At 45.8% G+C, this 14859-nt stretch overlaps 1 protein-coding gene across 2 annotated transcripts in view; it reads right to left on the reverse strand.

Moving 5' to 3' along the window:
- The window catches only part of LOC139958541 (uncharacterized), a 69609-nt gene that overhangs the window by 21996 nt on the left and 32754 nt on the right, over positions 1 to 14859 (reverse strand). The window contains exon 1 of one of the 2 annotated variants that reach the window (XM_071955673.1): positions 1311 to 1531. The exons of the other annotated variant lie outside the window; for it this stretch is intronic. Within the exon in view, the coding sequence (XP_071811774.1) occupies positions 1311 to 1451 (141 nt within the window). The 5' untranslated portion in view covers positions 1452 to 1531. Of the gene's footprint in view, positions 1 to 1310; positions 1532 to 14859 lie in introns of those variants that run through there. 2 annotated transcript variants of the gene reach the window in all.

Here is a 14859-nt window from a genome sequence, read left to right on the forward strand (position 1 = left end):
GAGCTAGAAAAACCATTCGGTGAGGTGAGAGAACAAACTTTACTGCAACAAGCAGATGACCCCTATCAACATCCCAAAATCCCCCACCTTCCCCCACCTCTTCAAATAATGTCATAATAACTATGGTAACAATTTTTTTTATATGCCAAGTGCACGGTAACCGTTTATGCATTGTGACTGGGATGGTATAAAATCATCAAATGATCTGTTCAAAACATTTAATTTATTGACCCTATCCAGTGACTCATTAAGGGAAACATATTTTCGCATTCTTGCTTGATCTTATATCCCTGGCTACTCCGTGTATAATTCTAAGCATGATTCACTGATCTGTTTGCTATACATGGATTAATTATAGACTAAGTAATAATTTAATCTATGCTTTTCTGTGATAATAACGCCCTTAGTTAGCTAGTATGCAAATTGTCTAAATACATATATACATGGATTTTACCACATTGAGAACACAAAACATGAATACTTTTCGCGACTCTGGTCAAGTATAACCGTCAAAATCGCAACAACGACAAAACGCAGTCGATTTGAAGATTTTTGGCGTTCCAATGCTATGAAATTATTAGAGGTAAGAAGGTCGAACCTGTCTACAAAATCGGCCAATCAACTCATAAATAAAGATTGACTTAACGAGTATTAATTATTTGGCTCATATGACGTCACGCCGATTTTCAGATATAGTCTACTATACACTACTCCCATTAAACTCCTCAGAACGGACGTCTGAAAATGTCATACCCCCACCACCCCCCCCCCCCCCGTCGACAAGTAAATCCGTAACAAAAGGGTAGATTTTATATGAAAAATCTTATCACTACAAGTTGAAGTAAACTAAGAACCTCTAACTCTTTAAATGGGGGCAACAATTTGGCTTTTCCTTCTCACACAACGAAGGATTGTTACGCGCCAGAAAGCCTGGAAACCATGGATGGTCTCGGTGACGTAGCCTACTTTACAAACATAGAAACCCCCCTTTATAATAATCTGAACCTCTTAAAAAAAATATGCCTATAAGATACCACAAAAGGCTAATTACTATGTTCAGTATATGGCAGTTTTGCAAAGCGGAAAGTCCATCTTAAGTTCAGAACTGTTTTGTCCGAAAGTTATCGAGTTGGGCTATTGTAGCCGAATGTACTCACTCCATTGTAGTAATATGCCGAGCTATTTACCTTCGATTACCATGCTAATGATATTCTCTCTATGCTCCCTTGTTACTTCCTTGTTGCTAGATGCCGGTCCAAGACTAAGCTCAGAAACATATAGGAGAAATAGTACAAGTATCATACACTGACCTTATCATTGTCCATAGGTTGGACTTCAAAATCACCAAACTTGATGCGGAGCGAGTCATCGCTCAACGCATCACAGCCGGGAAATCCCCATGCGACGATGTTATTCGCAGGTTCGCTTGGTTTCTGAATAAATTCAGACATAATCGCTTTGAATGCTCCGAAAAGTAAAAGTGTAGCAAGTACGCAAACTTTAAGAATCGATGTGTTGACATCTAATGTGTGATAACGGTAACTAGGAACCACAGCATATTTTCCTCCATGGGAAACTTACAGTGACGTAACAGTGACGCATTTTACCTCACGCAGAAGCTAGCGTATTGACTGGTCTAATGCGTGATATGATAAATGCAACGAAACCTTTGACGAACACATAACATTAGCATTGGTATATGGAATACGGTATGGCCAAAGGGATTGCGCCAAGGCGCTATCTATATGATCTCTGGACGTAGCGTATAATTGCGCATAAAATGCAATGACATGTGAACGCCCCGTGTCAAAGAAGAAGCGCATTACAACAGACTTTCAAGTGCGCGCATCTGCGTCACATACGAACACACACGGCTGTAAACGGCAGAGATATAGGGATCTGACGTCACGAATTAAGATGCGATGGCAGCAAATAGCTAACTGACTGTTGGTAGAGGGAGGGTGTTGGATATCATCTCAGTCTTCATCCTAGGTACGAATACAGGTCCATACGACCTCATCAAACCGTTAAATTCGCATTTATCTGCACATTTTCGGTGATACAAAATGTAAAAAAAAACGGTGTAACCGTTAACGGTGTATGTAAAAATGGTAAATAAATGAAACTCTAAATACATACGAGCTGTACAGCGAACCCCTCCTCCCCCATCCCCCACAAAGGATGCGCTATAAAAATGACGAAAGTTGTCACCTTAATGGAATTGAATGTCATCTCTACGTATATAATGGTGTAATAAGAACGTGTTTTATGATGGCAGATCATTCTTAAAAAATGTTAAACGTATATGTAAGCCTTCCATTTATGAAAAGAAATATGCCCACATGATAAATAAGCCTACTTATTGTCAAAGCCCCGAGGCGAGGATGTAACTCATGCAGGAATGTAATTGTCAGATGGCTTCCAACTTCCATTTACTCACGCCCCTCCTGCCACCACGTCTGTCCCATCCCTTAGATACCATCACGTCTGTCTCATCCCTTAGATACCATCACGTCTGTCTCTTCCCTTAGATACCCTTACGTCTGTGTCATCCCTTATATGCCATTACGTCTCATCCATTAGATACCTTCACGTCTGTCTGATCCCTTAGATACCGTCACGTCTGTGTCATCCCTTAGATAACATCACGTCTGATCCCTTACATACCATCATGTCTGTCTGCTCCATTTCATAGCATCACGTCTGTCTCATCCCTTAGATGCCATCACGTCTGTCTTATACCTTAAATACCATCACGTCTGTCTCATCCCTTAGATACCATCACGTAAGTCTGATCCCTTAGATACCGTCACGTCTGTCTGATCCCTTAGATACCGTCACGTCTGTCTGATCCCTTAGATACCGTCACGTCTGTCTCATCTCTTAGATAACATCGCGTCTGTCTCATCTCTTAGATAACATCGCGTCTGTCTCATCCTTTAGATACCATCACGTCTGTCTCATCCCTTAGATTCCCTCACGTCTGTGTTATCCCTTAGATACCCTCACGTCTGGCTGATCGCTTAGATACCATCACGTCTGTCTGATCTCTTAGATACCGTCACGTCTGTCTGAACCCTTAGATACCCTCACGTCTGTCTCATCCCTTAGATACCCTCACGTCTGTCTCATCCTTTAGATACCATCATGTCTGTCTCAACCCCTACATACCATCACGTCTGTCTCATCCGTTAGATACCACGTCTGTCCCATCCCTTAGATACCATCACGTCTGTCTCATCCCTTAGATACCATCACGTCTGTCTCTTCCCTTAGATACCCTTACGTCTGTGTCATCCCTTATATGCCATTACGTCTCATCCATTAGATACCTTCACGTCTGTCTGATCCCTTAGATACCGTCACGTCTGTGTCATCCCTTAGATAACATCACGTCTGATCCCTTACATACCATCATGTCTGTCTGCTCCATTTCATAGCATCACGTCTGTCTCATCCCTTAGATGCCATCACGTCTGTCTTATACCTTAAATACCATCACGTCTGTCTCATCCCTTAGATACCATCACGTAAGTCTGATCCCTTAGATACCGTCACGTCTGTCTGATCCCTTAGATACCGTCACGTCTGTCTGATCCCTTAGATACCCTCACGTCTGTCTCATCTAATAGATAACATCGCGTCTATCTCATCTCTTAGATAACATCGCGTCTGTCTCATCCTTTAGATACCATCACGTCTGTCTCATCCCTTAGATTCCCTCACGTCTGTGTTATCCCTTAGATACCCTCACGTCTGGCTGATCCCTTAGATACATCACGTCTGTCTCATCCCTTAGATTCCCTCACGTCTGTGTTATCCCTTAGATACCCTCACGTCTGGCTGATCCCTTAGATACCATCACGTCTGTCTGATCCCTTAGATACCGTCACGTCTGTCTGATCCCTTAGATTCCCTCACGTCTGTGTTATCCCTTAGATACCCTCACGTCTGGCTGATCCCTTAGATACCCTCACGTCTGTCTCATCCCTTAGATACCGTCACGTCTGTCTCATCTCTTAGATACCATCACATCTGTCTGAACCCTTTGACACCCTCACGTATGTCCCATCCCTTAGATACCATCACGTCTGTCTGATCCCTTAGATACCATCACGTCTGTCTCTTCCCTTAGATACCCTTACGTCTGTGTCATCCCTTATATGCCATTACGTCTCATCCATTAGATACCTTCACGTCTGTCTGATCCCTTAGATACCGTCACGTCTGTGTCATCCCTTAGATAACATCACGTCTGATCCCTTACATACCATCATGTCTGTCTGCTCCATTTCATAGCATCACGTCTGTCTCATCCCTTAGATGCCATCACGTCTGTCTTATACCTTAAATACCATCACGTCTGTCTCATCCCTTAGATACCATCACGTAAGTCTGATCCCTTAGATACCGTCACGTCTGTCTGATCCCTTAGATACCGTCACGTCTGTCTGATCCCTTAGATACCCTCACGTCTGTCTCATCTAATAGATAACATCGCGTCTATCTCATCTCTTAGATAACATCGCGTCTGTCTCATCCTTTAGATACCATCACGTCTGTCTCATCCCTTAGATTCCCTCACGTCTGTGTTATCCCTTAGATACCCTCACGTCTGGCTGATCCCTCAGATACATCACGTCTGTCTCATCCCTTAGATTCCCTCACGTCTGTGTTATCCCTTAGATACCCTCACGTCTGGCTGATCCCTTAGATACCATCACGTCTGTCTGATCCCTTAGATACCGTCACGTCTGTCTGATCCCTTAGATACCCTCACGTCTGTCTGATCCCTTAGATACCCTCACTTCTGTCTCATCCTTTAGATACCATCGCGTCTGTCTCATCCCTTAGATACCGTCACGTCTGTCTCATCTCTTTGATACCATCACGTCTGTCTCATCCCTTTGATACCCTCACGTCTGTCTCATCCTTTAGATACCACCACGTCTGTCTGATCCCTTTGATACCATCACGTCTGTCTCATCTCTTAGATAGCATCACGTCTGTCTGATCCCTTTGATACCCTCACGTCTGTCTTGTCCTTTAGATAACATCCATTCTGTCTCATCTCTTAGATACTATCACGTCTGTCTGAACCCTTTGATACCCTCACGTATGTCTCATCCCTTAGATACCCTCACGTCTGTCCCAACCCTTAGATACCATCACGTCTGTCTCAACCCTTACATACTCATCACGACTGTCTCATCCCTTAGATACCCTCACGTCTGTCTCATCTCGTAGATACCGTCACGTCTGTCTCATCCCTTGAATACCGTCACGTCTGTCTCATCTCTTAGATACCATCACGTCTGTCTGAACCCTTTGATACCCTCACGTATGTCTCATCCCTTAGATACCCTCACGCCTGTCCCAACCCTTAGATACCATCACGTCTGTCTCATCCCTTAGATACCGTCACGTCTGTCTCATCCCTTAGATACCGTCACGTCTGTCTCATCCCTTTGATACCATCACGTCTGTCTCATCCCTTAGATACCGTCACGTCTGTCTCATCTCTTAGATACCATCACGTCTGTCTGATCCCTTTGATACCCTCACGTCTGTCTTGTCCTTTAGATACCATCACGTCTGTCTCATCCCTTAGATTCCCTCACGTCTGTGTTATCCCTTAGATACCCTCACGTCTGGCTGATCCCTTAGATACATCACGTCTGTCTCATCCCTTAGATTCCCTCACGTCTGTGTTATCCCTTAGATACCCTCACGTCTGGCTGATCCCTTAGATACCATCACGTCTGTCTGATCCTTTAGATACCGTCACGTCTGTCTGATCCCTTAGATTCCCTCACGTCTGGCTGATCCCTTAGATACCATCACGTCTGTCTGATCCTTTAGATACCGTCACGTCTGTCTGATCCCTTAGATTCCCTCACGTCTGTGTTATCCCTTAGATACCCTCACGTCTGGCTGATCCCTTAGATACATCACGTCTGTCTCATCCCTTAGATTCCCTCACGTCTGTGTTATCCCTTAGATACCCTCACGTCTGGCTGATCCCTTAGATACCATCACGTCTGTCTGATCCCTTAGATACCGTCACGTCTGTCTGATCCCTTAGATTCCCTCACGTCTGTGTTATCCCTTAGATACCCTCACGTCTGGCTGATCCCTTAGATACCATCACGTCTGTCTCATCCCTTAGATACCGTCACGTCTGTCTCATCCCTTAGATACCATCACATCTGTCTGAACCCTTTGACACCCTCACGTATGTCCCATCCCTTAGATACCATCACGTCTGTCTGATCCCTTAGATACCATCACGTCTGTCTCTTCCCTTAGATACCCTTACGTCTGTGTCATCCCTTATATGCCATTACGTCTCATCCATTAGATACCTTCACGTCTGTCTGATCCCTTAGATACCGTCACGTCTGTGTCATCCCTTAGATAACATCACGTCTGATCCCTTACATACCATCATGTCTGTCTGCTCCATTTCATAGCATCACGTCTGTCTCATCCCTTAGATGCCATCACGTCTGTCTTATACCTTAAATACCATCACGTCTGTCTCATCCCTTAGATACCATCACGTAAGTCTGATCCCTTAGATACCGTCACGTCTGTCTCATCCCTTAGATACCATCACGTCTGTCTCAACCCCTAGATTCCCTCACGTCTGTGTTATCCCTTAGATACCCTCACGTCTGGCTGATCCCTTAGATACCCTCACGTCTGTCCCAACCCTTAGATACCATCACGTCTGTCTCATCCCTTAGATACCATCACGTAAGTCTGATCCCTTAGATACCCTCACGTCTGTCTCATCTCGTAGATACCGTCACGTCTGTCTCATCCCTTAGATACCGTCACGTCTGTCTCATCTCTTAGATACCATCACGTCTGTCTGAACCCTTTGATACCATCACGTCTGTCTCATCTCTTAGATAGCATCACGTCTGTCTGATCCCTTTGATACCCTCACGTCTGTCTCATCTCGTAGATACCGTCACGTCTGTCTCATCCCTTAGATACCATCACGTCTGTCTCAACCCCTAGATTCCCTCACGTCTGTGTTATCCCTTAGATACCCTCACGTCTGGCTGATCCCTTAGATACCATCACGTCTGTCTAATCCCTTAGATACCATCACGTCTGTCTCATCCCTTAGATACCGTCACGTCTGTCTCATCTCTTTGATACCATCACGTCTGTCTCATCCCTTTGATACCCTCACGTCTGTCTCATCCTTTAGATACCACCACGTCTGTCTGATCCCTTTGATACCATCACGTATGTCTCATCTCTTAGATAGCATCACGTCTGTCTGATCCCTTTGATACCCTCACGTCTGTCTCATCTCGTAGATACCGTCACGTCTGTCTCATCCCTTAGATACCGTCACGTCTGTCTCATCTCTTAGATACCATCACGTCTGTCTGAACCCTTTGATACCCTCACGTCTGTCTCATCCTTTAGATACCCTCACGTCTGTCCCAACCCTTAGATACCATCACGTCTGTCTCAACCCTTACATACCCATCACGACTGTCTCATCCCTTAGATACCCTCACGTCTGTCTCATCCCTTAGATACCATCACGTCTGTCTCATCCCTTAGATACCGTCACGTCTGTCTCATCTCTTAGATAGCATCACGTCTGTCCCATCCTTTAGATACCATCACGTCTGTCTGATCCCTTAGATACCATCACATCTGTCTGAACCCTTTGATACCCTCACGTATGTCTCATCCCTTAGATACCCTCACGTCTGTCCCAACCTTAGATACCATCACGTCTGTCTCAACCCTCACATACCATCACGTCTGTCTCATCCGTTAGATACCACGTCTGTCCCATCCCTTAGATACCATCACGTCTGTCTGATCCCTTAGATACCATCACGTCTGTCTCTTCCCTTAGATACCCTTACGTCTGTGTCATCCCTTATATGCCATTACGTCTCATCCATTAGATACCTTCACGTCTGTCTGATCCCTTAGATACCGTCACGTCTGTGTCATCCCTTAGATAACATCACGTCTGATCCCTTACATACCATCATGTCTGTCTGCTCCATTTCATAGCATCACGTCTGTCTCATCCCTTAGATGCCATCACGTCTGTCTTATACCTTAAATACCATCACGTCTGTCTCATCCCTTAGATACCATCACGTAAGTCTGATCCCTTAGATACCGTCACGTCTGTCTGATCCCTTAGATACCGTCACGTCTGTCTGATCCCTTAGATACCCCCACGTCTGTCTCATCTCTTAGATAACATCGCGTCTATCTCATCTCTTAGATAACATCGCGTCTGTCTGAACCCTTTGATACCATCACGTATGTCTCATCTCTTAGATAGCATCACGTCTGTGTGATCCCTTTGATACCCTCACGTCTGTCTCATCTCGTAGATACCGTCACGTCTGTCTCATCCCTTAGATACCATCACGTCTGTCTCAACCCCTAGATTCCCTCACGTCTGTGTTATCCCTTAGATACCCTCACGTCTGGCTGATCCCTTAGATACCCTCACGTCTGTCTGATCCCTTAGATACCCTCACTTCTGTCTCATCCTTTAGATACCATCGCGTCTGTCTGAACCCTTTGATACCCTCACGTATGTCTCATCCCTTAGATACCCTCACGTCTGTCCCAACCCTTAGATACCATCACGTCTGTCTCAACCCTTACATACTCATCACGACTGTCTCATCCCTTAGATACCCTCACGTCTGTCTCATCTCGTAGATACCGTCACGTCTGTCTCATCCCTTGAATACCGTCACGTCTGTCTCATCTCTTAGATACCATCACGTCTGTCTGAACCCTTTGATACCCTCACGTATGTCTCATCCCTTAGATACCCTCACGCCTGTCCCAACCCTTAGATACCATCACGTCTGTCTCATCCCTTAGATACCGTCACGTCTGTCTCATCCCTTAGATACCCTCACGTCTGTCTCATCCCTTAGATACCATTACGTCTGTCTCATCCCTTAGATACCGTCACGTCTGTCTCATCTCTTAGATACCATCACATCTGTCTGATCCCTTTGATACCCTCACGTCTGTCTTGTCCTTTAGATACCATCACGTCTGTCTCATCCCTTAGATTCCCTCACGTCTGTGTTATCCCTTAGATACCCTCACGTCTGGCTGATCCCTTAGATACATCACGTCTGTCTGATCCCTTAGATTCCCTCACGTCTGTGTTATCCCTTAGATACCCTCACGTCTGGCTGATCCCTTAGATACCATCACGTCTGTCTGATCCCTTAGATACCGTCACGTCTGTCTGATCCCTTAGATACCCTCACGTCTGTCTGATCCCTTAGATACCCTCACTTCTGTCTCATCCTTTAGATACCATCGCGTCTGTCTGATCCCTTTGATACCCTCACGTCTGTCTCATCCCTTAGATACCGTCACGTCTGTCTCATCTCTTTGATACCATCACGTCTGTCTGATCCCTTTGATACCCTCACGTCTGTCTCATCCTTTAGATACCACCACGTCTGTCTGATCCCTTTGATACCATCACGTCTGTCTCATCTCTTAGATAGCATCACGTCTGTCTGATCCCTTTGATACCCTCACGTCTGTCTCATCTCGTAGATACCGTCACGTCTGTCTCATCCCTTAGATACCGTCACGTCTGTCTCATCCCTTAGATACCGTCACGTCTGTCTCATCCCTTAGATACCGTCACGTCTGTCTCATCCCTTAGATACCCTCACGTCTGTCTCATCTCTTAGATACCATCACATCTGTCTGAACCCTTTGACACCCTCACGTATGTCCCATCCCTTAGATACCATCACGTCTGTCTGATCCCTTAGATACCATCACGTCTGTCTCTTCCCTTAGATACCCTTACGTCTGTGTCATCCCTTATATGCCATTACGTCTCATCCATTAGATACCTTCACGTCTGTCTGATCCCTTAGATACCGTCACGTATGTGTCATCCCTTAGATAACATCACGTCTGATCCCTTACATACCATCATGTCTGTCTGCTCCATTTCTTAGCATCACGTCTGTCTCATCCCTTAGATGCCATCACGTCTGTCTTATACCTTAAATACCATCACGTCTGTCTCATCCCTTAGATACCATCACGTAAGTCTGATCCCTTAGATACCGTCACGTCTGTCTGATCCCTTAGATACCGTCACGTCTGTCTGATCCCTTAGATACCCTCACGTCTGTCTCATCTAATAGATAACATCGCGTCTATCTCATCTCTTAGATAACATCGCGTCTGTCTCATCCTTTAGATACCATCACGTCTGTCTCATCCCTTAGATTCCCTCACGTCTGTGTTATCCCTTAGATACCCTCACGTCTGGCTGATCCCTTAGATACATCACGTCTGTCTCATCCCTTAGATTCCCTCACGTCTGTGTTATCCCTTAGATACCCTCACGTCTGGCTGATCCCTTAGATACCATCACGTCTGTCTGATCCCTTAGATACCGTCACGTCTGTCTGATCCCTTAGATTCCCTCACGTCTGTGTTATCCCTTAGATACCCTCACGTCTGGCTGATCCCTTAGATACCCTCACGTCTGTCTCATCCCTTAGATACCGTCACGTCTGTCTCATCTCTTAGATACCATCACATCTGTCTGAACCCTTTGACACCCTCACGTATGTCCCATCCCTTAGATACCATCACGTCTGTCTGATCCCTTAGATACCATCACGTCTGTCTCTTCCCTTAGATACCCTTACGTCTGTGTCATCCCTTATATGCCATTACGTCTCATCCATTAGATACCTTCACGTCTGTCTGATCCCTTAGATACCGTCACGTCTGTGTCATCCCTTAGATAACATCACGTCTGATCCCTTACATACCATCATGTCTGTCTGCTCCATTTCATAGCATCACGTCTGTCTCATCCCTTAGATGCCATCACGTCTGTCTTATACCTTAAATACCATCACGTCTGTCTCATCCCTTAGATACCATCACGTAAGTCTGATCCCTTAGATACCGTCACGTCTGTCTGATCTCTTAGATACCGTCACGTCTGTCTGATCCCTTAGATACCCTCACGTCTGTCTCATCTAATAGATAACATCGCGTCTATCTCATCTCTTAGATAACATCGCGTCTGTCTCATCCTTTAGATACCATCGCGTCTGTCTCATCCCTTAGATTCCCTCACGTCTGTGTTATCCCTTAGATACCCTCACGTCTGGCTGATCCCTTAGATACCATCACGTCTGTCTGATCCCTTAGATACCGTCACGTCTGTCTGATCCCTTAGATACCCTCACGTCTGTCTGATCCCTTAGATACCCTCACTTCTGTCTCATCCCTTAGATACCATCGCGTCTGTCTGATCCCTTTGATACCCTCACGTCTGTCTCATCCCTTAGATACCGTCACGTCTGTCTCATCTCTTTGATACCATCACGTCTGTCTGATCCCTTTGATACCCTCACGTCTGTCTCATCCTTTAGATACCACCACGTCTGTCTGATCCCTTTGATACCATCACGTCTGTCTCATCTCTTAGATAGCATCACGTCTGTCTGATCCCTTTGATACCCTCACGTCTGTCTCATCTCGTAGATACCGTCACGTCTGTCTCATCCCTTAGATACCGTCACGTCTGTCTCATCTCTTAGATACCATCACGTCTGTCTGAACCCTTTGATATCCTCACGTATGTCTCATCCTTTAGATACCCTCACGTCTGTCCCAACCCTTAGATACCATCACGTCTGTCTCATCCCTTAGATACCATCACGTAAGTCTGATCCCTTAGATACCCTCACGTCTGTCTCATCTCGTAGATACCGTCACGTCTGTCTCATCCCTTAGATACCGTCACGTCTGTCTCATCTCTTAGATACCATCACGTCTGTCTGAACCCTTTGATACCATCACGTATGTCTCATCTCTTAGATAGCATCACGTCTGTCTGATCCCTTTGATACCCTCACGTCTGTCTCATCTCGTAGATACCGTCACGTCTGTCTCATCCCTTAGATACCATCACGTCTGTCTCAACCCCTAGATTCCCTCACGTCTGTGTTATCCCTTAGATACCCTCACGTCTGGCTGATCCCTTAGATACCATCACGTCTGTCTGATCCCTTAGATACCGTCACGTCTGTCTGATCCCTTAGATACCCTCACGTCTGTCTGATCCCTTAGATACCCTCACTTCTGTCTCATCCTTTAGATACCATCGCGTCTGTCTGATCCCTTTGATACCCTCACGTCTGTCTCATCCCTTAGATACCGTCACGTCTGTCTCATCCCTTAGATACCATCACGTCTGTCTCATCCCTTAGATACCGTCACGTCTGTCTCATCTCTTAGATACCATCACATCTGTCTGAACCCTTTGATACCCTCACGTATGTCTTATCCCTTAGATACCCTCACGTCTGTCCCAACCTTAGATACCATCACGTCTGTCTCAACCCCTACATACCATCACGTCTGTGTCATCCCTTAGATACCATCACGTCTGTCTCATCCCTTAGATACCGTCACGTCTGTCTCATCTCTTAGATAGCATCACGTCTGTCTGATCCCTTTGATACCCTCACGTCTGTCTTGTCCTTTAGATAGCATCACGTCCGTCTGATCCCTTAGATACCCTCACTTCTGTCTCATCCTTTAGATACCATCGCGTCTGTCTGATCCCTTTGATACCCTCACGTCTGTCTCATCCCTTAGATACCGTCACGTCTGTCTCATCTCTTTGATACCATCACGTCTGTCTGATCCCTTTGATACCCTCACGTCTGTCTCATCCTTTAGATACCACCACGTCTGTCTGATCCCTTTGATACCATCACGTCTGTCTCATCTCTTAGATAGCATCACGTCTGTCTGATCCCTTTGATACCCTCACGTCTGTCTTGTCCTTTAGATAACATCCATTCTGTCTCATCTCTTAGATACTATCACGTCTGTCTGAACCCTTTGATACCCTCACGTATGTCTCATCCCTTAGATACCCTCACGTCTGTCCCAACCCTTAGATACCATCACGTCTGTCTCAACCCTTACATACTCATCACGACTGTCTCATCCCTTAGATACCCTCACGTCTGTCTCATCTCGTAGATACCGTCACGTCTGTCTCATCCCTTGAATACCGTCACGTCTGTCTCATCTCTTAGATACCATCACGTCTGTCTGAACCCTTTGATACCCTCACGTATGTCTCATCCCTTAGATACCCTCACGCCTGTCCCAACCCTTAGATACCATCACGTCTGTCTCATCCCTTAGATACCGTCACGTCTGTCTCATCCCTTAGATACCCTCACGTCTGTCTCATCCCTTAGATACCATCACGTCTGTCTCATCCCTTAGATACCGTCACGTGTGTCTCATCTCTTAGATACCATCACGTCTGTCTGATCCCTTTGATACCCTCACGTCTGTCTTGTCCTTTAGATACCATCACGTCTGTCTCATCTCTTAGATAGCATCACGTCTGTCCCATCCTTTAGATACCATCACGTCTGTCTGAACCCTTTGATACCCTCACGTATGTCTCATCCCTTAGATACCCTCACGTCTGTCCCAACCCTTAGATACCATCACGTCTGTCTCATCCCTTAGATACCGTCACGTCTGTCTCATCCCTTAGATACCCTCACGTCTGTCTCATCCCTTAGATACCATCACGTCTGTCTCATCCCTTAGATACCGTCACGTCTGTCTCATCTCTTAGATACCATCACATCTGTCTGAACCCTTTGATACCCTCACGTATGTCTCATGCCTTAGATACCCTCACGTCTGTCCCAACCTTAGATACCATCACGTCTGTCTCAACCCCTACATACCATCACGTCTGTGTCATCCCTTAGATACCATCACGTCTGTCTCATCCCTTAGATACCGTCACGTCTGTCTCATCCCTTAGATACCCTCACGTCTGTCTCATCCCTTAGATACCATCACGTCTGTCTCATCCCTTAGATACCGTCACGTCTGTCTCATCTCTTAGATACCATTACGTCTGTCTGATCCCTTGGATACCCTTACGTCTGTCTTGTCCTTTAGATACCATCACGTCTGTCTCATCTCTTAGATAGCATCACGTCTGTCCCATCCTTTAGATACCATCACGTCTGTCTGAACCCTTTCATACCCTCACGTATGTCTCATCCTTTAGATACCCTCACGTCTGTCCCAACCCTTAGATACCATCACGTCTGTCTCATCCCTTAGATACCGTCACGTCTGTCTCATCCCTTAGATACCCTCACGTCTGTCTCATCCCTTAGATACCATCACGTCTGTCTCATCCCTTAGATACCGTCACGTCTGTCTCATCTCTTAGATACCATCACATCTGTCTGAACCCTTTGATACCCTCACGTATGTCTCATCCCTTAGATACCCTCACGTCTGTCCCAACCTTAGATACCATCACGTCTGTCTCAACCCCTACATACCATCACGTCTGTGTCATCCCTTAGATACCATCACGTCTGTCTCATCCCTTAGATACCGTCACGTCTGTCTCATCTCTTAGATAGCATCACGTCTGTCTGATCCCTTTGATACCCTCACGTCTGTCTTGTCCTTTAGATACCATCACGTCTGTCTCATCTCTTAGATAGCATCACGTCTGTCCCATCCTTTAGATACCATCACGTCTGTCTGATCTCTTAGATAGCATCACATCTGTCTGAACCCTTTGATACCATCACGTCTGTCTGATCTCTTAGATACCATCACATCTGTCTGAACCCTTTGATACCCTCACGTATGTCTCATCCCTTAGATACCCTCACGTCTGTCCCAACCCTTAGATACCCTCACGTCTGTCTGATCTCTGAGATACCCTCACGTCTGTCCCAACCCTTACATACCATCGCGTCTGTCTCA

This window comes from Apostichopus japonicus, chromosome 18, assembly GCF_037975245.1.
Source record: "Apostichopus japonicus isolate 1M-3 chromosome 18, ASM3797524v1, whole genome shotgun sequence".
Taxonomy (NCBI): Eukaryota; Metazoa; Echinodermata; class Holothuroidea; order Aspidochirotida; family Stichopodidae; genus Apostichopus; species Apostichopus japonicus.